Source organism: Corvus hawaiiensis, chromosome 6 (assembly GCF_020740725.1).
Source record: "Corvus hawaiiensis isolate bCorHaw1 chromosome 6, bCorHaw1.pri.cur, whole genome shotgun sequence".
Taxonomy (NCBI): Eukaryota; Metazoa; Chordata; class Aves; order Passeriformes; family Corvidae; genus Corvus; species Corvus hawaiiensis.
Window position 1 is genome coordinate 50,566,991 of NC_063218.1, and position 26,307 is coordinate 50,593,297.

Genomic DNA, 26,307 nt, shown 5'->3' on the forward strand with positions numbered 1-26,307 from the left:
GCTCCAAAAGACCATATATAGGAAATAATGTTCCATGCAGAGAATTGCTTTTTCTTTGCTCCTGTCCGACAGCAAGTTCAATAAAAGCAGCATGACAAAAGTCTTTTTCAGGTCTATTAGTGGAGCTGTCTGTCCTAGAAATTGAATGTACTCTGTTACATTGAAGGAAGAAGAAGGAAATTTTTCATTTATGGGGTCATTTCCCTTAGAGGCATTTACCCAACTTGTAGCTTTTGCATTTTGAAGAGTGAAGCCTGGATATATGGGCATTATCTGTTTGCATTTCTCTTTGTAAGATGTGGCAAGTTGTGCTAAATACTCAGCAAAGCAATGGAGAAGCAAGACTAGGAATGAAAAGAGCTCCAAGGGAAAGGATTTGGTTATGAATCTTTATGTTGAGTATTTCATGGCTACACACCAGAGCCTGTGCTGGGAATTGTGTGCCAGGTGCAGATTTCTGATGCACATCACATTTTACTTTCCAGTACTATCCCCTAGCAGGATCAGAGTTTTTGTTTGGCTTTGGGTCAGCTGAGCCTAACTTCTACTCAAGAAAAAAAAGGCGGGTGGAAAGTTTGATTTGTAGATTACTTTGGTGTCCATAAAAATGCTTAGGGAGTAATTTGAAGCCCACTCAAATTAATGGTCTGATTGTCAGAGACTGCTGCAGTCTTGGTGAAGGGGGAAAAACAGTTAGGGTTTAACTCATTTTAGGGGTAAAAAAAAGGTAAGGGACAAACACAACAGCTGTTCAGGACATGATGTTGAAATCTCCTTTGGGAAGAGGGTATGACTGAATACGTGACAATCTAATAATATCTTTATCATAGAGGAGAAAAAAGCCAAAGATGAAAAGGTTGAAAGAACACACTTTATGCAATCTATAATTCCTCTGTCATCACTAATTTAGTGTCGGGTTTTCAGTGTTCTGTCATATTAACGATGCATAAAGCGCTCAGTACCGAGTCCCGAGAGCTGGGACACTGGGGTCTGGTGCTCTGGGGTACCGAGGGCTGTCACGGTGCGTTCGCATCGGTCCCAGCCGCGTCAGTGAAGGGACGTCCCGCCCCCGTCCCCGTCGAGCGCTCCCCCGGCGCCCCGCTCGGGGCTGTCGGCAGGCGCTGCGCTGCGCGGGGCGGGCGGGGGCGGTGCCGGGGCGGGGCAGCTCTGGGGCGGGCGGAGCGCGGGGCCGGGGCCGCGGCCGGGGCCGCCGCCGCTCCCGGCAGGTGCGGGCAGAGCCGCGGCCGCGCCGGCCCCGCCTGATGTGCGCGGAGGCGGAGGCGGCGCCCGGCTGCGCGCAGGGTCCCGCCATGGCCCTGGCGTTCTGCGGCGATGAGGGCAACTCCACCGCCTACAACGTGGACCACGGCGTGCTCAACAACGGCTGCTTCGTGGACGCGCTCAACGTGGTGCCGCACGTCTTCCTGCTCTTCATCACCTTCCCCATCCTCTTCATCGGTGGGTGCCTGCGGCTCTTCCTTGCCCTTTCCGCCTGTGCCTCTCCTATTTCCCCCGCCTTTTCCTTCTGCTCCTCCACCCCCGGTGGTGCCTTGCCGTGTCCCCCCGCCCGGCTTTGTGTCGCCGTGGGTTTCCCTCCCCCGCGCGGCCGCGTGTGTGCCGCGTTTCCCCCCGTCCGCCTGGCCTCCCCTTGCCGTGTCCCCCGGCCTGGCCCTGTCCCCTGTGCCGCGCGGGGAGGCTGCGGAGGGTGTTGGGATGCGGTGCGAGCTGCGGGATGCTCCGGTGGCCGCCTCTCCCCGGGCTGCCCCCGCACCGCCCGCTGTCCGCCCGGGCAGCGGGGCCCGTCTCCGTCCGTCGGGGCAGCCCGCGGGGCTCTCCGCAGGTGAAACCCCTTGCGCAGGCAGGGCAGGGATGGGTGATGCTGGAGGAGACCGCAGGATTTGCCTTGCCGGTTTTGACCGGCAGCGCGGGAAGCAGAAATAAATGTGCTCTTAAAGCCCAGGAAACCTGACAAGTAAGTGTTGCGTTATGAAACATTACTCCCAGCAATTACTGCGGGGTCACACCGCCGGGCAGCCCCCCCTCATTACGAGTCCTGCCCGGCGGCAGTGGCTCCTGCGGTACCTGCGGAGGGTGTGATTTGATGTCACAAGCCTGGCGGGGCCGGTAGGTGGCCCGGTGGTTCAGCGCACGGGGCTGTCACTGCTCCGGGTACCTTTCTCTCCAGCCTGGGCCGGCCCGCGGAGAGCCACGGCACGGGCTGGGGTAACACTCGCTCCTGTGTAAAGGGTCCGGTGAGGGAAAATCAGCTAGCACGACTGTGGAAACGGGGTCAACTGAAGAGCTGCTTCGGGTCCTCTGCGTTTGTCTGGAATCTCTCAGTATTGTTAATTTTTAGCGAGATAAAGCTTCACACCTTCTCTTTTTTTTTTTTTTCCTAACTCTTTAAAAGAATCGAAGGGAAAAGAAGTAGTGCATTTATTATAGTGTTTGTGTGTGTTTGTCAAAATGTTAATTTGTTGTTCATTTAAGCTGTGAATAGATTTGGAAAATGCTTAGTGCATGTAATTGCTTGATAGTAAGTTGCTAGAAGTATAGGAATTTAAGGCTTTGTCCTGTCTGCATTATTGATTTTATTCCATATGAAGTGAGGTAATGAGAACACAGTCCTGATAATATTCAAATGCATGTGTGTTTAACAACACAGCTGTGTCAATGTTGGTATGCTAGGTTGTTACATACGTGTTTTGGGGTTTTTTGTATGCAGGAACTTTGTGTGTCACTTTTGTTAAGAAAGCTCTCTATAATTCTCTTTTCTCTTTTAGGATGGGGAAGTCAGAGTTCCAAAGTACATATACATCATAGCACATGGCTTCATTTTCCTGGTCACAATTTACGCTGGATATTGACTTTTATCCTCTTGTTTGTGCTGGTGTGTGAAATTGCAGAGGGCATAGTGTCTGATGGGTAAGTGTATATGTCTGCCTTCTCCTGGTAGCACTGAGCAGTTTAAACATTTCAGGGTAGATATTTTCTCCCTGTCTAAATTCTCATCTAAATCACATTCCTTGTGGTAATGAACATATAATCTGTTTTGTTAGTGATTAACCTGCCAACCTTGTATCAGAAATTCCACAGACCTTGCCAAGTGATGTACACACACACAACTGACCTTAATCATTTTCAGCTTAATGAACTATCTTTCCAAAGAGTAATCATAGATAAATCCTAATGAGTCAAGCAGATGGTGACATTTTCGTGATGTGTTTTATGTCCAAGGACCCAGTCCCACAGTCCTTACTGAGGAGGAACTCCCATGTGCACAGTAGGTCACACCATTCCCCCCCAAACTGAGTTCTCTTCATCTAAATAAAAGGAATGAATCTTCCTGGCCTTATGTCACACCCCACAGAGTTTCTTCTGATGATTGTGCACTGTATCTCCTCTGTTACCTGGAGCAGAGCAGCTCGCATTATGTGAGCATGATCCATCATCTGTTATTCAGCTTAGGATGTCTCTAAACAGAAATCTGTGGAAAAAAATTATTCCAAGTGAAACAAGTGATACAGGAGAGTGATGTGTTATGAAAAAAGCTAATTATGTATAATAATGAATATGATCTCTTCCTCTGAAGAGAGGCATGATTTTTCATAATGATTATGAATTTGAACCCAAGGATTATGAAATCGAAGCTCCTCATTAAATAGAACAAAACCTCCTTGATTAGCCATCTATATAACAAGTATCCACCAACCAGTGTGAAAAGCACTGCAGTCTTCTGGTGTAGAAAATTATATCATCACTATTATTTTAACTTCTCTTAAACACATATAAATAGGATGTTTCTCGGTGCCAGTTTTTTTTCAAAGGATTTTTTCTCTTGCCTATTCAGAGTTATCAGGGTGTGGGATGCTCGGAGCAGAATCTCCTGCTTTGAGTTTTCTCCCTTATTTTGCTCTTTAGCAATGCCTCTCATTATGTTTATTTGCTATTTAACTTGACTCAGAACACTGCTGTTAAGTAATAGGTGTCACCTGATGAGACAAATCTCGGAGCTCTACTGGGGGAGTGCCAGCCCACAGTCATGCTTCCCAAGCATTCAGCAGGCTGGCGAGGCCTCCAGTGAATAGAAGAGAGTTTTGAGACTCATCAGCTTTCTAAGAACCAAAATGGATCGTGCTGGTGAGTCCTTTTGACAGCAACTGGGTGCTCAAGGCTTTGGCATCTCAGCAATGGAAGCAGCCTATTGGAGGTACAGTTATATAGGGGAATTCCAGCAACTGTGAAATAAATAGATTTTAGAAAGCCTCCCACTGCTGCCGTGTTACCTACTGAAGCTTAGGCTGTCTGGAGAAATCTGTTCCTGTTGCTTTTTTTTGTCCTTGCTGAGAATTCAGCCCTGATGTACAAAACCTCCTGGCTTTACTAGGAATTTCAGAGAATCCTTTCTCATTTTGCTGTATTGACATCGAGCTATTGTCAGCAAGAGGAATTGAGTGTTCATGTCACAGACTGTCAGCATGGCTTCAGCCAGAGTTCACCACAATCTTCATTGAGGGAGAGCTCTCCTTTCTAGAGCAGAGATGCAAGAAATGGTTGTCCTGAGCTTCTATGGTTCTGCTAGACATTTGGGAAGTTCTGCTCTCAGAAATGTGATGTCCTGTGATGATCTCCCATCTCCCTCCCAGCACAGTTCTTTTTATCTCTCCAAGCTCCACAGAATTAGTGTTTGATGCAGAAAGAAGAAATCCATTCAGAGGACAAGGTGTGAATTTCCCTAAATGTTTGTGTCCTGAAGTCGTCATCTTGGTGCCTCTTCTCCTGAAGCTGGTTGGGAGACAGAGGAAGTTGTATGTCTTGATAGCATAGGGCACCCAATTCTTTTTGTGAAAGAAAGAAAAGGGGAGAGGGAAGGAAGAGAAAGTAACTAGGAGGAAAGAGAGGGGAAATCATGTTACTGTTGAATGCTGCACAAACCAACAACATTGCCCCAAAGGGCTGTATTTGGCAGGACCCCTTCTGCTACTACCTGAAGCAAAGCATCAGCACAGTTTTGCTTTACAGGACAAAACATCAGGGTGTATGATTCTCTTATAGGGGTTTTTTTGGTGGCTTGCAGTCACTGAAGACAGACCTCACTGTAAGTAATTCCTGTGCTATGGTGCTGTTCCTTCTCCCAAACTGAAAAAAATGAAACACTTCCACAAAATGCTTCTGTAGAAAATCTTGAACTGTGCTGTCAGTTGGTCTTATCTGCATATGTTGATGGACAGCTCCCAAACTAGTTTAGCTTAAATTAACTTCTCTCATTTTGGAGATGAGCTGCTTGTCCTAATTTAAACAATATTCCAATTGGTTTCAGTAGGAAATAGGAGTACACACCTTTCATGTTAAGCACAGGGGAGGAATTTGAAATCCACCTGTGTGATTTAGGAGCATAAATTCAATTAAAACTTGGAGAGGTTTGCATCCATAACTCATTCTAGAAAATCTTACATCAGAGCCGGGTACAGGGTACAATTAATGAATTAAAAGGGAAACATTTAAATAGGTGAGAGGTGACTCTAACAGATGTTTTTTCTTTCGAAGGGTTTCCGAATCCCGCCATTTACACCTGTACATGCCGGCTGGGATGGCGTTCCTGGCAGCCATCACATCAGTTGTCTATTACCACAATATTGAAACATCCAATTTCCCCAAGCTGTTAATAGGTATGTCTCAAAACCTACGAACCTGGAAGTTTGACTGTGGTGCTGTGTGTCTGCTGCCTCGGTGACAGGTCACTGCAGTCCTGTACAACCAAAGCTACCCCTCTATGTATGCTCAAACAGTTCATTATTTTTAATGCTTTTAACTTCTAATAATATTCTGTGTAGTGTTCTCGGGGATCCAGTGAGCCAAAGGCTTCTCTAGGAAAAGCTGCTTCTGTGGGAAAAGTAGCCTGGGAAATTGTTAACTCTAAATCCAAACCCCCTGCTTGTCAGCATGTTGTGTGTAAGCATGATGTAAGAGTGAAGAAATCTTCGTGTGCATGGTCTGTTGAAATATGCAAGGAGTTAAGGAATGACATCCCTGACTTTCAGTTGTGAATATATTACTCTGCCTGCTTGCTTGTGCTTCATGTTCCTAAAACTCCCTTTGAAAACTGCTTTAAGACCTTTTGAATGAAAAATGCTATGTATGAGAACTACCTAGTCTATTCTGTATTTTGCAAGATAATGAATAAACTGTAGCTATAGAAGATCCACTGCTGCTGACAGTCATGAAGTTGGTGATGTGTTCTCTTCTGTTTAAGCAGACTGCAGGCTGGGGATGTCTACATGCTTAGACACATCCTGTTACCTGTTATTTCTTTGATGGTTCTGGCTCATCAAATTTTGTTTGAGCTGGACTTCTGTATCAATAGATCCTGCTAAAGTTTGTCTTGTGCCATTGTAGCTCAGTGTTTTAAAGCTTTGGTCTCGTTTTTGTCAGGTGGGGAAAAGTCAGTAATAACTAGATTTGCGAAAGTTTTAAATACTGAAGATTATTTTGAACTGTGTGTTGTGGTGAGAGAGAATCCTCTTCTGCAGAAGAAGGCTGTTCCTCTTGTAAAAAAAATTCCTTTCCGAAGACTTAGACTTCTATCCAGGCTTAGCAACCTTTATGTCTTCTCATTTGGGACTGCTTTTCTTCTTGTACCCTTCTTTTAAGTAGGATCTTCTTTATCCTTTATGAACAGGCAAGGTCATTTAGTTGCTTTTTAAGTAAGTCAACAGTCTTTTAATGCCTTCTCACAGGAAGGCATTACGCTTCAGGGAGCATTGCTAGACTGTTACAATTGCCTGTAAAGCAGGCAGTGGTTTTTGTGGTTTTGTTTTTGTGGTTGTTTTGTCGTTTGGGCTTTTTGTTGTTATTTCTGATGTATAATGCAGTGTTAAATAGTTTAGTGTCACTACCACATTCCTGCTGTTAAGTCTTCGAGAAGGGTAGCACAAAGTTACAGCTGATAGTTGATTACCCATTTTTGCATAATTCCTGCTCAGTGGAGATTTCTTTTTTATGATAATGTTTTTCAGTGTTTAGAGTGCTGATGCTGGATAAACTCTGGACAATCGTTGAATACTAAATAGTTGTACCAGTGAATACCAACACTTACTTAAGTATTATGGATGAATTTTAATTTTGCAAAAATTTCCAGGGGACAGACTCCCTCAGAAAATCTGATCTTAAGAGCTCTTAGGCAAAAAAGAAAATTATATCATCACAGTCTTTCCCACTTAGTTTGTCTGATTTGAATTTTAATCCAAAGTCTTCACAAGCTGATGGTCTTTGATTTTTATTTTACTTTTTCTTTTGTTTTTCTTTTATTTGTCTTAAGACAGATGTTTCTGGAACTCTCTATCCTTTGCTCTTAACTGCACAAACTGTGAGGATTGTCATCTTTCAATCTTAATTGCAACTACTCTGTATTGACATCTGGGATGAGGCAATGAGCACTTTATGCAAATGAGCCCAGTATGGATAGTTAAGTTATGCCTTTACTCAGCTATCAACCTGTGGGGAAACACAAAAGGTGGAAAGGATTTTAGGTGTGAGAAATAAAAGCAGGCTTCAGAAAACAAAGCAAAAGGATTTAGGATTCAGCTAAATCAGCTGTCCAGGTTCCCCATCCTGTTTGTCGACAGAGACGCTGACATCAACCCACTAGAGTGCAGTGTGGCCATGAAGCAGCTTTGGAGCCTCATTTTATGAGGTAAATGAGAACCACGAGGCAAAGCTGAAGTTGGTGATGAACTTTTTGCTGGGTGTATGGGAAACAGGGCTTTTGTGGAAGAGATCTAATATTGCACATGTACACACACAGAGTAAAGTAGAAGAGCTGATGTGACATCTTGCTGCTTCTGAGCATCAGTGAATTTCCAGCAAACTGCAGGGCATCATCTGCCTCAGCTGCAGGGTAAATGCTCACAGCTGCAAAGAATGGTAGCTGTTTAAAACAAAGGCTAACAGAGCCTTATCCAAAATCTATTACACCCAGCAGGGGAACTCTCACTGATGCAGTGCAGTGGACCCTTAAAGGTCTGTTCATTAATTCTGAACAGGGTGAAATTTTCCACTCTTTTGAAATTTTGAGGTGTGTTCTTTTTTTAAAGATCCTTTTCACTCTGTGCCTTAAAGAAACCAAAACCATTTGTAGCTCTTCATAAACAAGAGGCAGATGCCATGACAGACATGGGGATTAGTGTGTTTCCTTGGGATATGCAAAAGGGGGGCTCAAAGTTCCTCTACTGAGCCTGCCTTTCAGCTTTAGCCCAGGCACTTGGCTATTTTGAAGTAGTCATTCTTAGTATTTCTTATCAAAAAAAGTTGACAAAGGTTTGGAATATTTATTCACTGAAGCTAATGATTGAGTCCACGGATGCAGTTGAGTGTCCCAACTATTGGAACACCTTGATCTGGTCTGAATATGTTTTTCTCCATATGATTTTGGTCTGTAATTAATTATATTTCAACAAATGTAACTGTTCCTATGCTCTTTACCAGGGCACTCTCATAATAATGCTGATTTTGATGCTCTTTGCACCTCAGGGAAGCGTAACATTTGTACAGTTTAGCAGGACTCATTTAAGAATAGTTTTCATACTGAATTGGAAAACCTGCTTTCTTTCTCAACATTCAAAATATGCAATTGAATGATAGCATCTGATTCCACTATTTTTTAAGTTAATTTCTTTGTTTTATAGATAAAAAACCTCAAAAATTAGTAGTAGGAGAAAATTTTGAAATAACAACCGGACTTTGAGTTTTTAATCTGAAATGGATGGTAGTGTGGGAACACATTAATTTTTTTATTTAAGAAAGCTGTCCTCTTTTTTAACCAATCTTAATCATATGGCTGCCTTACTACTACTACACAGGGATCTGTTTTTCTACTTTAAAATTCTGCTCCCTTTACATTGTAGTTGTTTCCCTTGGAATTAGTTTATTCTCTAAGATGGAACTTCCTGCATAAAAATAACGCATATTGCTTAGCACAAAAAATTCTCTCCAAACAGGCAGAGGTTAATTAATAAATCCCATCCAGTTAAGTGTGTGGCTTTTTAGATTTGGCTTAATTCAATAAAGGTGTACAAGAGTTTGAGTTGCATGTTGCCTTTTTTTCAGAGGTGTGGCCCAGGAAGGAATCTACCCCCTGGTGTTGTGGGTTGAGGTATCTTACATGGTCCAAGAAAAACCGAGGTCATTTAGGCATCTAGAGTAGGTCTAAAGCAATCCAGTAAATGCAAGCATGCCTCTGTGGTCTGATCACTTCACAGTTCAGACCAGTGGAAGTTCTCAGAAATAATTTCTAAAAACTCTCAGCCGAGATGTAGTCATCAGCCAGATGATGAAAACATCATCTGTAAAGAATAGAGCCATAATTGTATGTTCCAAGGAGCCTTGAGTGGCCTGTGAGCATTGTCCAGATCAGATACACTTGTGTTCAAAAATGACCAGCTAAGTAAATTCAAGTTTACTCCTTTACTGCTTCTAAGGAAGTGTGACAGCAAGTGGCCACATATCACCTGAGAATATTGTGTTTGGCACTTTTTAATACTTCTTAGATAAAAGATAAATTAATGTTAATAATAATAAAAGGTCATATTAACCCTTATTTAAACCGTAAATAGGAGAATGGCTCTGCTACTTCTTATTTATAATTCCAAGCCATACTCAAATGCCTGTGGGCTTGGTTGTTTTTTTGGAAGTCCTCTACTGGTGGATATTTTCAGTGTGCAACGTTTAAGTCCCTTTTATTCCAAGAGGGATGTGTTCTCAGCCTGCTGTTAGAAGAATTAGACAAAACAAGGATTAACAGATCAAGGTGGTTAAGAGTAGAACAGCATGGAATGTAATTCTTGGGTGAAGTGAGACTTTATAGTCAGAAGTATTGCAAATAGGGAGGAACAGTGCCTCAAAGAAAGGAAGCAGTCTGAAACAGGATGAGAAACAATCTAAGTTGGGAAGATGGTAGGAAACCTCACATAAAAAACCTGAAGTTTTATAAGAAAAATTTGGTAAGTACATCTTTTAAACCTTCTCTGCAACTGCATCAGCCACTGAAGTACAGTGTGCAAATACCTGACCACTCTGTTTTCTTCTTATGAACTGGCCTGTTAATTTTAGAGGAAGAGAGGCTCCCTTGGCAAATGTCCTAATGCACGGTGTTCCTGTACTGTTCCATTTACTGTTCTCATTTAAAGGAGAGGCTTTAACTTGATTTCTGTAGAAGCAGGACTGGCAGTCCCAAATCTCACATGGATTCTCCGCGTTGAATTTAGCTTTGCTTGGAAAGGGTAGCCCCAGAGTACATCTCCAGAGAGCTTTCTGGTGCCTCAGGGTAGCTGGAACACGACCAATTCTTTGAAATTTATGCAACTTCCTGATGATTATCCATATTTAAGCTAGACTTACAGTTGCTAATGCCTTGGTTGAAGTCTCTCTCTGATGTTCCGGCAAGACACTTGGAAAGCACATCCAAGCTTTTCTTGGCAGTTAGAGCTCATTCCATCTGTTGCACCATGGCAGATACAGCAGCAATGAAAGATTCATTTAAAAGAATATAACCCTGGGAGGAATTTCCTTAAAAATAGGGAACAGGAGCTGGCTTAGGGTGTGATGAATGGTATGGAGAGTGCTTCCAAATCACCAGAGCTTATCCCAGGGATTATTTATCTATAGCCGATGGTAGCACGAGCACTTTTAGACAAGAGGTTTGGTAGAACACTAAAAAGTAAAAACTGTATTCCGTGAATGCCGGAGTATCCTTCCTTGATGTGACTGTTTTACCTACACTGTGAATTACATAGATGGAATTTGTGTTGAACAAGAGTGCGGCACCAGTTTGGATAAGTATTTTAATATCTGTTCCTGACACATCCCAGATATTTGCAGGGAATTTGCCTTCAAGCCACATTTGTAGCAGTCTTGTAACATTAACCAAGTCTGAAGAACATCATTCACAGGCACCTTCACTTTTGGAGCAACACCCTCCCTTGAGCTGATCATGTGGACACATGTTTACAGCAGATGGAAATTTCCTTCAATTTCCTTCAGCAGACTTTGTGAAACTTTTCAAATATCACTAAATCTAATAGAAAAGGCATTTAGAACTAATATTATCTTAATATTTTAATATTTGTGGAATTGAGTTAGGCTTCTGTTTGAGATGAGAAACGCCACTCTCTGGTTTTATATATTTTGTTGCATTCTTTCTTAATTATATTTTATAGTGCATTGTATGCTTTTGCAACTATGGAGCTGATTAATTTGTTTGGTTTTTTCTCCACAGCATTGCTGTTCTACTGGACTTTAGCTTTCATAACTAAAACCATCAAATTTGTAAAGTTCTGTGATAATGGGGTTGGATTTTCTCAGCTTCGATTTTGCCTCACAGGACTCTTGGTTGTTCTTTATGGAATGCTACTAGCTGTAGAAATTAATGTCATTAGGGTGAGGGTAAGTAACTATCATAAAAGTCCCTTTCTGTGGTTTTTATTGGTTGTTTTATTCCCTTTTCTGGGTTCTTGGTGTAAAATGCATTGCTAAAGAAGAAAGAAAAACCAGTTAGAAATCCATTTGACAATCAAAGGTTAATGCTATTTTACTAGGCCAGATGAATCTGTAATTTCAAAAAATGCCAGACTCTGTTGTTAATTTAAGATCAATTTCATCTGTTCAAGTTTGTTGCAAATTTTTAAATGCTTCTGTTTCAGCCATGACAGCCAAGTGTTTCTGATGCAAGGGAAGACTGGTAGAAAGGAATTGTCTGCTCTATCAGAGAATATCGTAGACACACAAACAACATCTCTCATTTTCCAGGAGACAATCACAATAAGTGGTTTATTTGGGCTACTGGGGTTCCTCCCAGCTATATTTTTCCCCCCGCTCTGCAGTGTCTGCAGTCATAATCTAAATTGAGACTTTGGAGACTGCTGGATACATAAATGCCAAAGTTCCCTTCAGGTGGCACGCACCAACTGTGTGCAAAAGTTAACTTTAGGAGGGAAAGAAATATTCTCATGTAAATTTTCTTGCTTCAGCACCAGTAGCTCCATGTGCTGAGCTAACAAATGTGAGGCAGTGTGGTGTGGGAGATGAATCCCAGTGATAACCTCAGGACTGTGCCTAAGCTCCTGTCTCCCATCTTGTGCTGCCTGGAACTCAAAGCAGTGCTGGGGCTGTACTGTTTAAATAATTGAGGGGGGCAGTCTCTTCTGACATGTCTCAAGTGAAAGGACAAGAGGAAATGGCTTTAAGTTGTACCATGGAGGTTCAGATTAGTTTTTAGAAAACTTTTTCACTGAAACAATGGTCAGGCACTGGAATAAATTGCCCAGGGAGGTGGTGGAGTCACCACCTCTGGAAGAGCTCCAGAGGTGTCTGGATGTAGCACTGGGGGATATGGTGTAGGGGTAATTATGGTGGTGTTGGTTTGGTGGTTCAACTGGATGATCTTGAAAGTCTCTTCCAACTGTGATGATTCTGATTCTGTAAGGTGGGGTTTTTTTCCTACAAGTATGCAAATTTTTGCACCATAAGCGAAGTCATAGTAAATTATAAGAATTATTTATTTCTAGACTGGATGCCTCTGATTTTCCTCAGTACCTGGGGAAACTGGATTGCTGTATTAGTTGAATTTGAATGTCTTTTGAGAAATCAAGACTGATTCATTGATTATCTGCGATGTTCTTATCTATGCTTTGTGCACTTTTATTTTCTATGCATTTACTGTGATTCTGCTGGCATTTTTCTGGATTTCAGAGGTATGTTTTCTTCAAAACTCCTAAAGAAGTTAAACCTCCTGAGGATCTCCAGGATCTCGGTGTCCGATTCTTGCAGCCCTTTGTGAATCTGTTATCCAAAGGAACATACTGGTGGATGAACACATTCATCAAGACTGCCCATAAAAAACCAATAGACTTGAAAACTATAGGCAAGCTTCCCATTGCTATGAGAGCTCTGACCAATTACATTCGCCTTAATGAGGCCTTTGAAGCACAGAAGGTATGCAAAGCATGGAATCTCTGTCTGTCTGCTTACTCAGGGCTTGTGTTTTTCATTAGCTTTTATCATATAAGCACGATACAAAGTGATACAAACAGATATTATGCAAATGAAGTATCCATTAGCATAGCTGCCCGTACACCAAGAGACCACATACTCAGTTGTACCTCGTACAGTAATGGAATTTCTCTAACCAAATGTGCATGTCAAACACATTATTGGTTAAATGTGTGTCAAATGCATATGGCCTCTGTTTTGATGTGTAAAGTAAGCAGAGACTGTGTTCACTGAACACCATTATTCTTCCTAATAAGACCTTGGAAACATTCAATTACAGAGTCAGTATTAATGAGGCCTTACAGGGCTATTTTTTTTTTTTCCATGTTATTTGAGTTTGTCCATAAGAGAGTTCAGGGCTGAAACTACCTCAGCTCAAATTAATTTTCACTCCTCAGTGGGAGCTGAGCATGTTCAGGATTGTAAGGGAATTTGTTTGCATCCTGCCTAAAAAGTGTAGGTTTCCAGTCTCTGTGTTCACTAGAGAACAAAAAACTGTCACTTCCCTCCCTCTTCTTTTTTTCCTCCCTCAGCAGGCCACAAACAACACTTGCTATTAAGGATAGGAGAGAAATCATGGTTCTTTTTGTGAAGTGGGGGGATGTGCAAATTAATGCTTTGTTCTGACACTATAAAAAGAAATGAAACAATAGTTGTAGTTCCTCTGCTTTTCTAGCTGAGAGATTACAAATGGTTGTCCATGAATTAAAGCAGTGATAAAAATACCAATGATTTATCAGACCTGAGGCTAATTTATGACATAATTCTTACTAATTTTAATTTAATTCTGCCCAGAACAAAAGATCATCATCTCCCCAAGGATCCAGATCCATTTGGCGTGCTCTCTGCTGTGCTTTTGGAAGACCCTTACTTCTCAGCAGCACATTCCGTATTCTGGCTGACTTGCTCGGATTCGCCGGGCCACTCTGCATCTCCGGGATTGTTCACAACGTCGGAAAAGGAAATAACACCATCCGCCCACAGGTACTGTCAAAATGTCATCAAAAGAGAGGAGTCGAGGAAGTGATGCTGTGACTCTGTATTGTTTGTCCTCAGCAAGGAAAGCCACTCTGCACTGTGTTTGTGAATGCTGGAAGTGACAGTGGGAATGTACTCCCTGATCCCCGCTTTTATACTGTGGTGAAGTGCGTCCAGTGCAGGGCAACAAAGGTGACTAAGGGATTGGAGCATCTCTTGCAAGGATGGGCTGAGGGAGCTGGGCTTGTTCAGCCTCGAGAAGAAGTGACTGGGAGGGGATCTCAGCAATGTATGCAAATATCCAAAGGGAGGGTGTCGAGAGGATGGAGCCTGGCTCTGCTTGGTGGTGCCAAGCAATAGCACAAGAGGCAATGGGCAGAAACTGATGCACAGGAGGTTCCACCTGAGCATGAGGAAGAACTTCTTTAAAGTGTGGGTGACTGAGCACAGGACCAGGTTGCCCAGAGAGGTTGTGGAGTCTCCCTCGCTGGAGATACTCAAGAACAGTCTGGATGCAATCCTGTGCAATGTGCTCTGGGATGGCCCTGCTTGAGCAGGGAGGTTGGGCCAGGACTGTGGTCCCTTCCAGCCTGACCCATTCTGTGATTCTTTTGGGGGCAAAATATGTGACCCATGCATCTAGTCAGCCTTGCATTCTGGAAAATAACATTCAAGATAACAGTGAAGCATATCCAGAATTCCATTTATATCATAAGGAATTTAGGTACAGTCTTGAGTAGAGATTGAATCAAGTATGTGATTGAGTGCTTTCCAGAAAGGAAAAGTGTGTTTTTAATAGGCTTGGCTTTTCATTTCCAAAAATGAGGGATGTCTAAGAGGATTAAAGCAGAGTTTTGTCATCATCATAAAATGCCAAGTAATTTAACTGCAACCAAGAATTTCCACTAGTGCCTTTGGGGAGGTTAGTTTTATCAACTGAAATATATTTTTAAAGCATGCTGTTTAAATGAGTGCTCTCCAAGAAGAGGCAGACATATTTCTTGATTAACAACCAAAAAAAAAAGTAACTCAGGAAGCATCTTTTCATTATAAGGTGAGGTCACTCAGGCTGGATTTCTATGAGATAGATCAGTTTATTCCTGCAGCTCACTAAGTGTCTGATATAAGACTTTAGAAATAAAGTCTGTTGACACTAATGGAAATATACCCATTCATTCAAGTGCACTTTGGATTAGGTCCACTGTAAATATTGAAGTCCATCAGCTGCAGTGCAGAAAATTTAACAAAGGCCTCAGGCTAAAATTAACTGTTTGTCCATTTTGCAATCCTTATCCTAATATTTGGAAACTTTATTATAGCAAGTAGTTTCAGTGGAAACCAGTTCTAGCAGGAAATGAGAAAATTAAGACTATAGGGCTATGTTGCAGCAAAGTACTGTGGAAGGTCTTGAGCTCTGCTTTTCAATAATTTGTTTGGGACACTGTTTCAGATGAAATTGTGATTTGATTATAATTTACAGATTGTCCTATTTAATTTTCCTGTAGAAGTGCCAGCTACTGCTTCTCTTTGAAAACAGAAGTTCAGGTCTGGTCCTTATAGACCCTAAGAAGAGCTTCATCCAGCCTGGTATCCTCACTCACTAGCTAAGCAGTAACCTCACTGTTGTCATTTACACTAATTTGGCATCCCCTAACAGCAATAATCACTGATGGTGGTGGTCCACAAGTGACACTTAAGGATGTATTCTAGGTTTGCTAAAATGTCTCCAAGAGGCTTTTCCTTATGTTTTGACCTGATTAATACACATTGTTTTTTATGGTGTCTAACTACATTTATGTTTGAAAATTGCTTTTGCTGGGTTAGATGAAATGTCTTTCTAATGAAGGGTTTCAATCCCAGCCACCTGGAAGCAGACTGGGATGTTCAGGAAGGCTCCCATGGGTGTTCACTTACCTAGCCAACTCAGTCTATTTTGGAAAGAAATACACCAGCTCTACTACTAGGAATGTTATATCCCTGCTTGTAATGAGTCAAAAGAAGAGAACCTTGCCTTAGTGTTTGCATCTGTGAACCTCGTAGGTGTGAGAAACAAGCTTTTTAAAATGGTGTCATAGGAAGGTAAAGATAAGTTGGGGGAAACAGTGTTTGCGCTTGGTGTGCTGCTGAGTTTGAGGGCACTGGAAAAGAGTTGCCACACAGTGGGGCAGAATCAGACAAGCAATATAAGGTGTGAGTACAGTGGAGGGTGTCTTTTACCCACCTCTTACCCATCTACATCTTAAATAGTTTAGATTGAGGAGATGTTGTAATGAGTCAACTGTATCTTTCAAACAGAAATAATCTTTGTGAAACAGAAGGCGAAGAGATACACTACTTGTTCTGTTCCTCAGGTCCTTTGTGACAGATATAACCCACCATGGAGCTGTAACTCAGATCACATGGGTGTCACAGGCAGTATTAACTGCTCTAGTTAGTGCTGGAGTTAGTCAGAGCATGACATCGTCTTAAATTCTGTCATGCTCTTCATGTTTATTTATAACTCCAGTATCAATATTTATGGCCACCCCCGAATGTTCCTATGACACGGTTTTCTCTGAGTGTTAATCATTTCACACTGAAGAAGAGACTGACAGAATGATAACCTTTATAATTTGCTGGTAGCACCTTCCACATTGCAATATTAGGATTAGCAGTTCCAGTATTGGGAGTAGCTGCTGACATAACACATTCAGAGATGCACCAAACGTGTTATTTAAAAAGCTCTAGAAGTCATAGGGCCCATTGTAGCAAAAAGCCCACTCCTGACATTAGGATTGTGTGAGTCCAGAGTCTTTAGGCTTTTAAAAAGCAGCTTTTTGCTCAGCCTTTTACTGGTTAGAGCCACTTTTAAGAATTGGTGTTACCCTGAAGTTGTCAGGAAGGTGGGACACTGAATATTCCCAAAGCCATTTCTGAAAACAAAACATCTAATTATTTGCATCAACTTCTCAAACAAGGTTATTTGCCTCATAAGTGAAAGGTTCAGGAAGTGTTCAGGTATTTCTGTGTTTCCTGCAGGCTGGCAAGTGTGTGTTGACACCTCTTGTAGTGTAAACACAGGTATGTTCAGTGACTTTGTAAGCCATAATGGCCTGATAATGCATCTGAGCCTTTGGCAAACGTCTTGGTGCTATCAGCAAGTGTGTGATCTTTATGTATATATGTTTGTCCTCCTTTTCTCTCAAGGGAGTATTGGAAGAAAGGATGAGAATGTTCATCTCACTCTCCCTCCTAGTCTATTATATAATATTTTGATGGGAGTCATTGCTGTACCAAAATCTCATTGCTAGACAACCATGATTTGTCAAACGTAGTTGTGGAAAAAAATATGTATTTTACATACAGTAAAAAGTGGTATTAGCTGCAGAAATTAGCAGTATTGGCCAGATGCACATGTAGGACAGCACTGAAAATCTGAATTTGTAAGACTCTAAATAATCTGGAAGACAAACTCATTTTTAGTTATAGACTATTTGTAGTATAAAATGCTGCTGTAGCCTATTTGAATTGGTATGGGATAAGTAATAAATTAGGGCTTTAAAATCCCTTTAGGGTGCAAATAGGTAAAATAGCAGTTAAATGTCTCTTTATCTGAACATAATTGCTGATGTACTATAATTGTTCAGAGTTTTGCACTTGATACAGATTTTAAAAATCTTCCTTCTTTCACATTCCTTGGCACCCCTGCTCCCATTTTCTCCTTTGCTTTATATCTCTGACACTGACTGGCCACATTTTTGGTTCATTTGGCCTACTATTTTTTTCCTGGGCTGATTTTCTTATCTCAGTGATTTGAATTGGCTCAGGAAGACATCCGGTTAGCTCCCCAGCTAGTGCACAGGAAGCAGCAGAAGTGTGCAGGTTGGAGCAACCCAGGTGTAAATAAGAATAGGGAGAAGTTTATTCCTTTTCCAGCTGGCTCAGCCAAAAGAACTGCTTTAAAAACTAAATTTTGCCTCTGTATAAACTTGCCATATGGGGTTTTTATGAAGTTGACTGCAAGGTGCAGATCAGATCTAATAAAATGTACAGACACTGAGAGTTTGTGAAATATAGCTGATTAAGTGTTACAGCAGTTGTGAAAACTTCAACAGCAAAGAAACTATGTAGGCAAGAAAAAATTTGCTGAGCAAGGGATACAGCAGGAGTGTAAATGCAAGAAGCCTTCTGAGAGGGAACAGAGTCCTCTTCCTAATTTTGCCTTTAAATGGAAGCACAATCCAGCAATCAAAGTTTTGAAGGAGCCAAGAGGAGAAAGAGGAAGACGGAGACATTTTAGTTACAGAAGGCTTCCCATGGTTAGCCAGTCTCTCAACTTGTTGCACCAAAGGGGTCAGCTTGTTAAATATAGTCTGAAATAAATGCACAATTTTCCCACTAAGCTGTAGATGTGCTTCAAAATGCACTTTGGTGATTTCATGAGCTTGCTAGAAGGTAATGACCATAAATAAAAGTGAACAAGATGCTGCAGGCCAAAATCATTTGCATGGTTCCAGGAATTTTGGGTTTTTTACAAGTTCTGAAGGTTGGTTTTAGTATTCAGAAACCTGAGGTGTTAAAACAATGAGAGTAATTTTTCCCAAAGGATGTTAACCCTTCCTTTCTGATGATGGGCAGTGCTAAATGACCATATGGATTACTCAGTGTCCTAGAGTTTTGGAAGGATATCAGAAATCCTATAAATGTCATTCTGCATTTAAGTGAGGCTTACTGAGTTGGCATGTTATGAGACTGTCTTTGAATTGATAAACTGTGAGGTTTCAGACAAGGTTAGGAGCACTTTCAAAGTAACAGACTGTTTATCTCTGCTTATTAATTATGTAAAGCAGGTAATTAAATTACCATTGTACCTGATTTCTAACTTTCTTTTTTTTATAGATTAAAATTCTTGGTGTTTTCTTTATTTCCTCACAAGAGTTCCTGTCCAATGCTTATGTTTTGGCTGTACTCTTATTTTTTGCCCTTCTATTACAAAGGACATTTCTGCAAGCATCATACTATGTTGCTATTGAAACAGGAATCAACTTGAGAGGTGCAATACAGGTATGCAATATATTACTAATTAACCTTTTCACACCCTCATAAACCTGCATCTGTAAATACAAATTATAATTATAGTTGTTAAATTCTGAAACGCTACTCTCCTGAAATGTATTGAATGTACCATTAGAGATTGTGTTAGCCCTGCATTCTGTTTCCTTTGCATTCTTATTTTGATGATTTTATATAAATGTTCATTTTTAATACCTGATGCTGGATTTCTTCTTACCTTCAAGCAAAAATTTGCTGACAGTAAAACTGAGTGTAACTTTTGAAATAGTTTGGGTGTGAAGTGCACCTCTCCCATCTCAAAGCCATTTTTTTTGTAACATCACATCCCATGCAAATAATGCACCTTTAAAATGTCTTGTAAATATACTTTGGACAGAAGGATAGATTGTATTCCCAATGCATGGAGTAGTGTTTTATTCCATGGGTCATGCCACAAAATCTGCCAGGCACAGTGGAGTCTGTAAGCACTGAACATAAGATTGCAAAAATGGGGTCTGTAATCACTGGATAACTGGGAACTGCAGATCAAAGTTTGATGTAGCATACAAAGCTTTGTGCCTGGAAATGAGAGAATTTGGTGTAAGATTACAGTGTGGGATTGCCAATGGCACTGGCTGAAACCTACCCTGTGGCAGCCTGAAAGCCAGCCTTATAAGTTACACTATTTATCCACTGGGCTACATGGATCCTGTGGGGAGTCTCCATGATGGATGGATACTTTCAATAGCAGCAGAATTGTTTAATTCTCTTTTGATCTTACACTTGGAAGCACTTGTCAGCTGCCAGGCTTCTGGATTCCATCCACTGGTTTTCTCTGACTAGAGTGAAATAGAAAAGTCCTACGGGAATAAAAACTTGACCCCCAAAAAACCAAAAAATTTGCATGTCTTAAGTGAAAGAGCTGCAACTGACTGAAAAATACATGGACCACAGCAAGTGTAAAAGGGGAATAGTTGGAAAATAATGCTGAATTAACTTCGTTTAAGAAAAGCTTTGTATTCTCTATTCTGGATATTAGAAGTTCAGATAATGCCAGTTGGACTATCCAAATTGGAAAACTTCTAGCTATCACTCTAAGCAGCAGATTAGTGTTAGTGGCAGTCTGTGTGCCGGTGGTTTTATACATTTTTTTCCTTACAATTTTTCTTTAAATCTTTTATCTCTCTTCCTCTCCTGTGTAACTCTGCACTTGTTCAGTGTGCCCTAAATGATTTTTACCAAACTAGCTGGTAAAAGTGTGCTTTTATTATTCTGTACTGTTATTGTTATACCCAGTGCCTGATTCTGCACTGAGGCAACTGCTTAATTCAGTACAGAATTGTACCTGGGACATTCGCTGTCTGTGAATTAAACTTTGTAATGGAACTGAGTGCTGTAAGCAAAATGTAGCAACATTCTCAGCCAGGAGCCTGAATCAATTGCCAGAGAAAAATAACAAGGGTTTTAATACATTGAGGATTATATATTGAACCTAATAGTATCTTAGTGTTAGTTACATGAAGGGCACTCTGTGGAGATGCTGGAGGTATAAATCATCGTTGGTAATGTGGTTCTTGGGCATTTTTGGGCAGTAAAGGTTTCATTCTTTTATTGATGCACAGAGATGCAAAAAGGAAGTACTTAGAGAACCATGATGCAGGTAACTGCACTGTGCTTTGTGTCAGTGAAGAATAGTAGCTTTAAATTTTACAAAATAACATAAAAGACCAAACTTTAGGCTCTTCATTCAAGTTACTGGAAAAGTAGTTTTCTCACAATATGCTGGACCTGTGGATGGAGCTAGAAATCTAATTTTATTTCTATATGCTAACACCTTTTGATGTCTCTTCCAGACAAAAATTTACAATAAAATTATGCAGCTTTCAACTTCTAACATGTCTATGGGGGAGATGACAGCAGGCCAGATCTGTAACCTGGTTGCCATAGACACAAATCAGCTGATGTGGTTCTTCTTCCTCTGCCCTAACCTTTGGGCTATGCCGGTACAGGTAAGGTGATTGAATGTGCTTTTGTTCTTAATGCGCGTCAGTCTGTGGTGGTTCATTGCTTATGAATTTTGTGAAAGTGGAGATATTAAAGGATAACTTGAAATAAAATGTCAAGCTGTTAACATCTAGAAACATTGCCTGCAATAGATTCCATGTCTGTGACTGGACTTCAGGTATTTATGATTGTATTAGGATCTTGGTTGCTGCCAAGCATGCTTTGCATTTGTAACAAGAATTTATAGGGTGCAGCAGGTTGCAGTGCATTCATTTATTACATCAGGGAAGTTAACTGGAAGATATTGCAATCATTTGTCTTCTGAATCCCAGCAGAAGCAAGAGAAGTAGCATAAATATGATTGCTTTGATGTGATCCCTTGAAACTACTGCTGTTTCTTGGATGACAAACTCCACAGTTTGTTGTTGTTTTGGGTTGGGTTTTTTTTTATAACATATTTGTTACTTGAAATGTTTTTGCTACTTTATCCTGTGATGTCTTTGGTCTCCTGTCTCTAAATACCAGTCCCTTCAGTCTCCTTTCCCACATCCTATACTTCCATGTATGAATTTCCTGAAAAAGCTGACAGTAGAGAACAAAGTTTCATCTGATACTATCTCAGTACCCAGCAAATCTTCCTGCTTTCTTCCAGCTGTTCAGTGCATTTTTGTTGGGTGTGCTTCAATGCTAGCAGTAAATAAAAACAGAAGGGGCAGTAAAGTTGAATTTCACTTGGTATTTTCTAGATGTATAATTTAGTTTCAAAAACATGATGAAAACTTCATTGTGTTCATGTCACAAAGGCAGTCTGTTTCCAGCTCCACACAGAGGCTCATTTGGCTGGTGTTTAAGTCAGAAACCTGCAAGTAATCTACCCAGCAGCTTTGCATTTTGGGTTGCTTGCCCTTGCCCAAAAATTGAATTATTTTCATGAGACTGTATGTAGACTGCAACTGACAGATCGTATTTCCAGGCAGTTTATAATGTGGTTTTTAGGAGTTTGTGTCCATCAGCATGTTATACTAGTGATTTTCTTCTACAAGATGTTAAGCATGTAAGAATATGACATTGAGAAGCTGGGGATGAGGAAGAAAAGCCAGCCATTCAGATGATTGGGTAAATAGTATGAATGTCTTTCAAAGAGTGAGGTGTTAGGCTGCTGGCCATCCGGAGATCTGGACTTTTTCTGACAATAAAGATATTTACTAGAATTGAGTGGATTTTGTACTCGTTCCTGTTGAATACAAGAGGTTTTTGTCAAGCTACTACAGATCAGATAAGCAACTCCTCTTAAAATCAGGTCTTCAGAACATCTGATCATGAGATAAACCAGATTGATTTCCTAACATGGGGGGGGGAAAGCCTGATTTAGCTCTTTGCCCTGAATTTTTTTCCCTCACTGAGGAAAATACTTGGGAGGGGCTATGCAGGTCCTTTATTATTGTCAGTTATAGTGAGTCTTTGAATTCATCTTGTATCCTCTTGTGTAGTCTTAATCTTGGGGAGTGTTCAGTCTCTGAAAAACCAATTAGCATCCTCCTGAAATACTCTGAATCTTCACACTTTTGCCACGTGTCTGAAACCTGTTGTGTTACCACAGATTTTCTACTGTCTCTGGTAGTGGGGGTAGATTGCTTCTGAGACTGAAGTAGGATGTGGAGGAAGAAGTAATCTGAGTCTCTGATAAAACTCTTGCTAGCTCCATGAGACTTGTGGAAAGCCTCAAATCAGGATAGTGAGCATATTAAGGTGTAAACAATCAGCAGTTTACTTACTGATGGCTTCTTTTAACTGTGCTTTCTACATGTGTGAGATAGAACTGTGTATAGAACTGTGCCTGTTAAAATATTAAGATTTAAGGGATTGTAGCCATATTTAGGTCACAGTGTGGCTGCATTCACACAGTATAACTGTATTTTCCTCTTCCAATGCAGTTACTCCTGCACAAGAAGTATGGACTAGTTTTTCTGATCTACTCTGGAGGAACTTGTATGGCAGTTTAAAACATTTTGCTTTCTAGAATTAAGGGAGGGTGATGGATATAAGCGATTATCGTCTGGAATTTTTCAGAAAGCAATTTGATTTTTTTGGCATGGTTTCCATGAAATTATGGGTGGGGGAGGAAAAATGGGAACCAGATTATTTTAAAGTGGGGGAAAAAACCCAATGATCAAGGAAAATGTCCTACTATTGATGTCCAGTTGCAAAAGAGAGGACAGCTATAATGAAAAGAAACTGATGGGAAATATTATATTAAATATGGTTACATATTGGCAGTTTGTTATAATAATTTGGATATCAGTGTATTTTCGTTCCATGTATGGGAAGCACTGTAAGAAGTCAGTGATTGTAGACTGCTAAAATGGTATAGCTGAAAAGCTATGCAGCATTAAGAAGAGTCCATCCAATTAATGATAATGTCTAGAGTATCAATTATTATAGAAAAACTATGTACAAGCTACCAATTTCATTTACACTTATTTTATAGGACCTCCCTGACAGCTCAGTGTAGAGAGTACTTTAGTGCAACTGAGATTAATCCAATTTCATTGCATATTCTCTAACAACATTTTGCTCTAATGTGCCAGAAGTCACAGACTCATAAAGACTTCCTGACAGTCTGCAGAAAATCTGATTATATTTGCATTAAAATTCCCCCTGTGATGCTCCTTACCAGATGAGGATGATTAGAGCTGGATCATGCTCCTGTTTTGTGGATGGTGCACTCCTTGCCAAAATCAGTGAGTCACATTGGTCACAAAGGCTTCTTCAAAACATTTTTCCATAGCATTCATTCAGTACCTTGTCTTATAAGGCAGTGAAAACAACTACTAGCTACTTGAAAAATGGCTAATACTAAGTTGCCCAAACTCCATTATTATTTAAAACAGGTTTTTAATAGTTTTGTAGCTCTTAATCTAGAAATCAACATTTCAGCATCTGCTGTGGATTTTGTAATAGCCATTCATGACAAGTTAGGTTTTCTATACAGCCCAGATAATTTGAGCCCCATCTTTGCTCTGGCTGGAGTCAATGGGAGCTTTATCATTGCCTTAAGTTACTGTTTGAATGTTACTGAAGTCCATGAGAAGAGGCCCACGGATGCCAATCAGTTGAAAGATGCCCTCAGTAAATTTGGCTCAAACCCTGGGAGCAAAATGAGGCCTTATAAAGGCCTTCCCTCTGTGCCTCCATTTTATAAACAACCTTGTTTGATTTCATTGTGATTATTAAAAAATGCTGTATTCTCATATCTCTGGCTCGTTGGTAGGGATAGTTTACACTTGCAGTGAAAGGACATTTGTCTCTTTCAAAACTGCCCACAAAGCAGTTTCTGGCTGAAAGTATTTGCCATCCTCAATAAATAGTCAAGGCAAAATAACCTGAGCTATTGGTGAGCTTTTCGCTCCTGATATATATCTCTGGCAGAGAAGAGCTTTGGGATTTTGATGAAAGAGAAACAGTGTTTCATTGCACAGGCTTTTTTTTAAAATATGATTTTTGCCTTCTCAGGAATATTGATGAGAGCCTTCCCATCTGCCAGATACTGTCCTCCAGAGTTCAGATATTATCTGTGTACTCTTTATCCTTGACTCCGTACTTTGTGATGTGATATGGAATTATGTCCAATAAGATTTCAGCTCTTTTCAGATACAATCTGCACTTTTTTTTTCCATACATGCTGAATGTATTTCAAAAGTTTGCCTGTATTATTACATTATAAAGAAGATGAAAATGGGATCATTTTTTGATGCCTTTTCCTGGTCTTAAAATCAAGAATCAAACACGGTTAGAAGGGAAAAAGGGATTTTACCTCTGTATTTATTTTGAGGATCCTTAGGTGCACCACATCCAGGTGGAATGCATTGAAATGCACGCTGCAATGCACCCCCCCCAATAGATCTGGTATAATGTTATAGGTCTTACTAATTAGCAAATCTATCAAAGATTCCCCAGTGAGAGGCTTGAGTGAGCCCCCCTCCCCAAGGGACCTTCCCCTGGATGGTTCTGTCTTAGTTTACAGAATGTGTTCTGGAGAGGACCTTGGGGTCTGGGGCTTTCTGATCCCTAACTACGAGGCTTCTAAGATTTTTAGTCTCCTAGCTTGACAAAATGCATGTAAGAATGTAGGCTAAAAACCATTAAGAATGCAAAAGCTATTAAAAAGGGTATAAAAGGAATATAAAAGAAAAGGCAAAATATGATCATGGCATCATTTAACCTATTGGAAACATGGGATTTTTTTGTTGCAAAGACTAGCCCTCTCAATAGCTAGGATGAGGGGTGGAAAAGTAGCTGTGAGCTAGCAACTCCCTCAGGATCCAGCTGGGATAGCCTTCTCTATCTGTGGGAGAAGCTGATGCTCTCTTTTTAGAACCAGGTGGTCCCATAATGGCCTTGACACTGAACCAGTAGTGAGGGAAAGCAGGGAGTCAGGGTTCTGCAGTGGCTGCTCACTGTTCAATGCTTTCCTGTATTTTGAGTGCCCAGAGTGTCTGCCCATGATGAAGCAGTTAGGAATGAAAATCTTGATCTGTAAAGACCAAAACCATTTTGTGTTTCGGAGGAGAGCTCTGACAGGGGTATCTGGCAGAGGCCTTATGTGTTTTGTTTGGCTTCAGACACTCATTAATTTCCTTGCTTCAGGTGGAAGCAGATTGCTCACTTACTCATCACTGAAAAATTTCTTGATTTGCAATTTAACCTTGCCTCTCACTAGATTTGTGGTGCATATACAAAAGGATTTTACTTTCATGTCACTGCATATTTTCTGAGTCAATACTGTGGCTCATTTTGAGAGTCATGTTTTAGTTTAGTTCAGCTGTAGAGAGGCATCAGAGGGTTCCTAAGAAGAAAAAAAAAATCTTTTCTCTCTCTGTGCTTTAAATTAATGAAAATGTCAAGATGGAATTGTGGAAACTACAGACTCCTTTTCTTCATGTGAACAGCCAATTCCTGTAAATGTGTGAAAATAGGTGTATGACTATTGAGCTTTGAAATGATGGGAGACTGTTTCTGTTAAGGATATGAGAGTGTACAAACATAGCAAGAGTAATAGATAACAGTTCAAGGAAATTCCAATTATTGGGTTTTTTTCACTAAGAGAAATTGATGTATGAAATTAAATTTCTGTCACTTCTGATTAATTTGTCAGCTTACACTGTTAAATACATAGATGGTCAATGTTGGAGATTGTTCAAAGAGTCAGTCATTAGAATAGTGATAGTTAACTTTGGTAGCTTGTGCATA

The 26,307-nt window shown here is 40.7% G+C and overlaps 1 protein-coding gene across 1 annotated transcript in view; it reads left to right on the forward strand.

Moving 5' to 3' along the window:
- The first annotated feature begins 1,227 nt into the window (after nucleotides 1-1,227).
- Nucleotides 1,228-26,307, forward strand: part of ABCC8 (ATP binding cassette subfamily C member 8) — a 74,238-nt gene continuing 49,158 nt past the window's right edge. Inside the window, exons 1-8 of the mRNA XM_048306510.1 lie at nucleotides 1,228-1,458; nucleotides 2,784-2,925; nucleotides 5,548-5,669; nucleotides 11,273-11,439; nucleotides 12,745-12,987; nucleotides 13,840-14,028; nucleotides 18,901-19,065; nucleotides 20,907-21,062. Coding sequence (XP_048162467.1) covers nucleotides 1,263-1,458; nucleotides 2,784-2,925; nucleotides 5,548-5,669; nucleotides 11,273-11,439; nucleotides 12,745-12,987; nucleotides 13,840-14,028; nucleotides 18,901-19,065; nucleotides 20,907-21,062 — 1,380 coding nt within the window. The 5' untranslated portion in view covers nucleotides 1,228-1,262. The remainder of the gene's footprint in view (nucleotides 1,459-2,783; nucleotides 2,926-5,547; nucleotides 5,670-11,272; nucleotides 11,440-12,744; nucleotides 12,988-13,839; nucleotides 14,029-18,900; nucleotides 19,066-20,906; nucleotides 21,063-26,307) is intronic.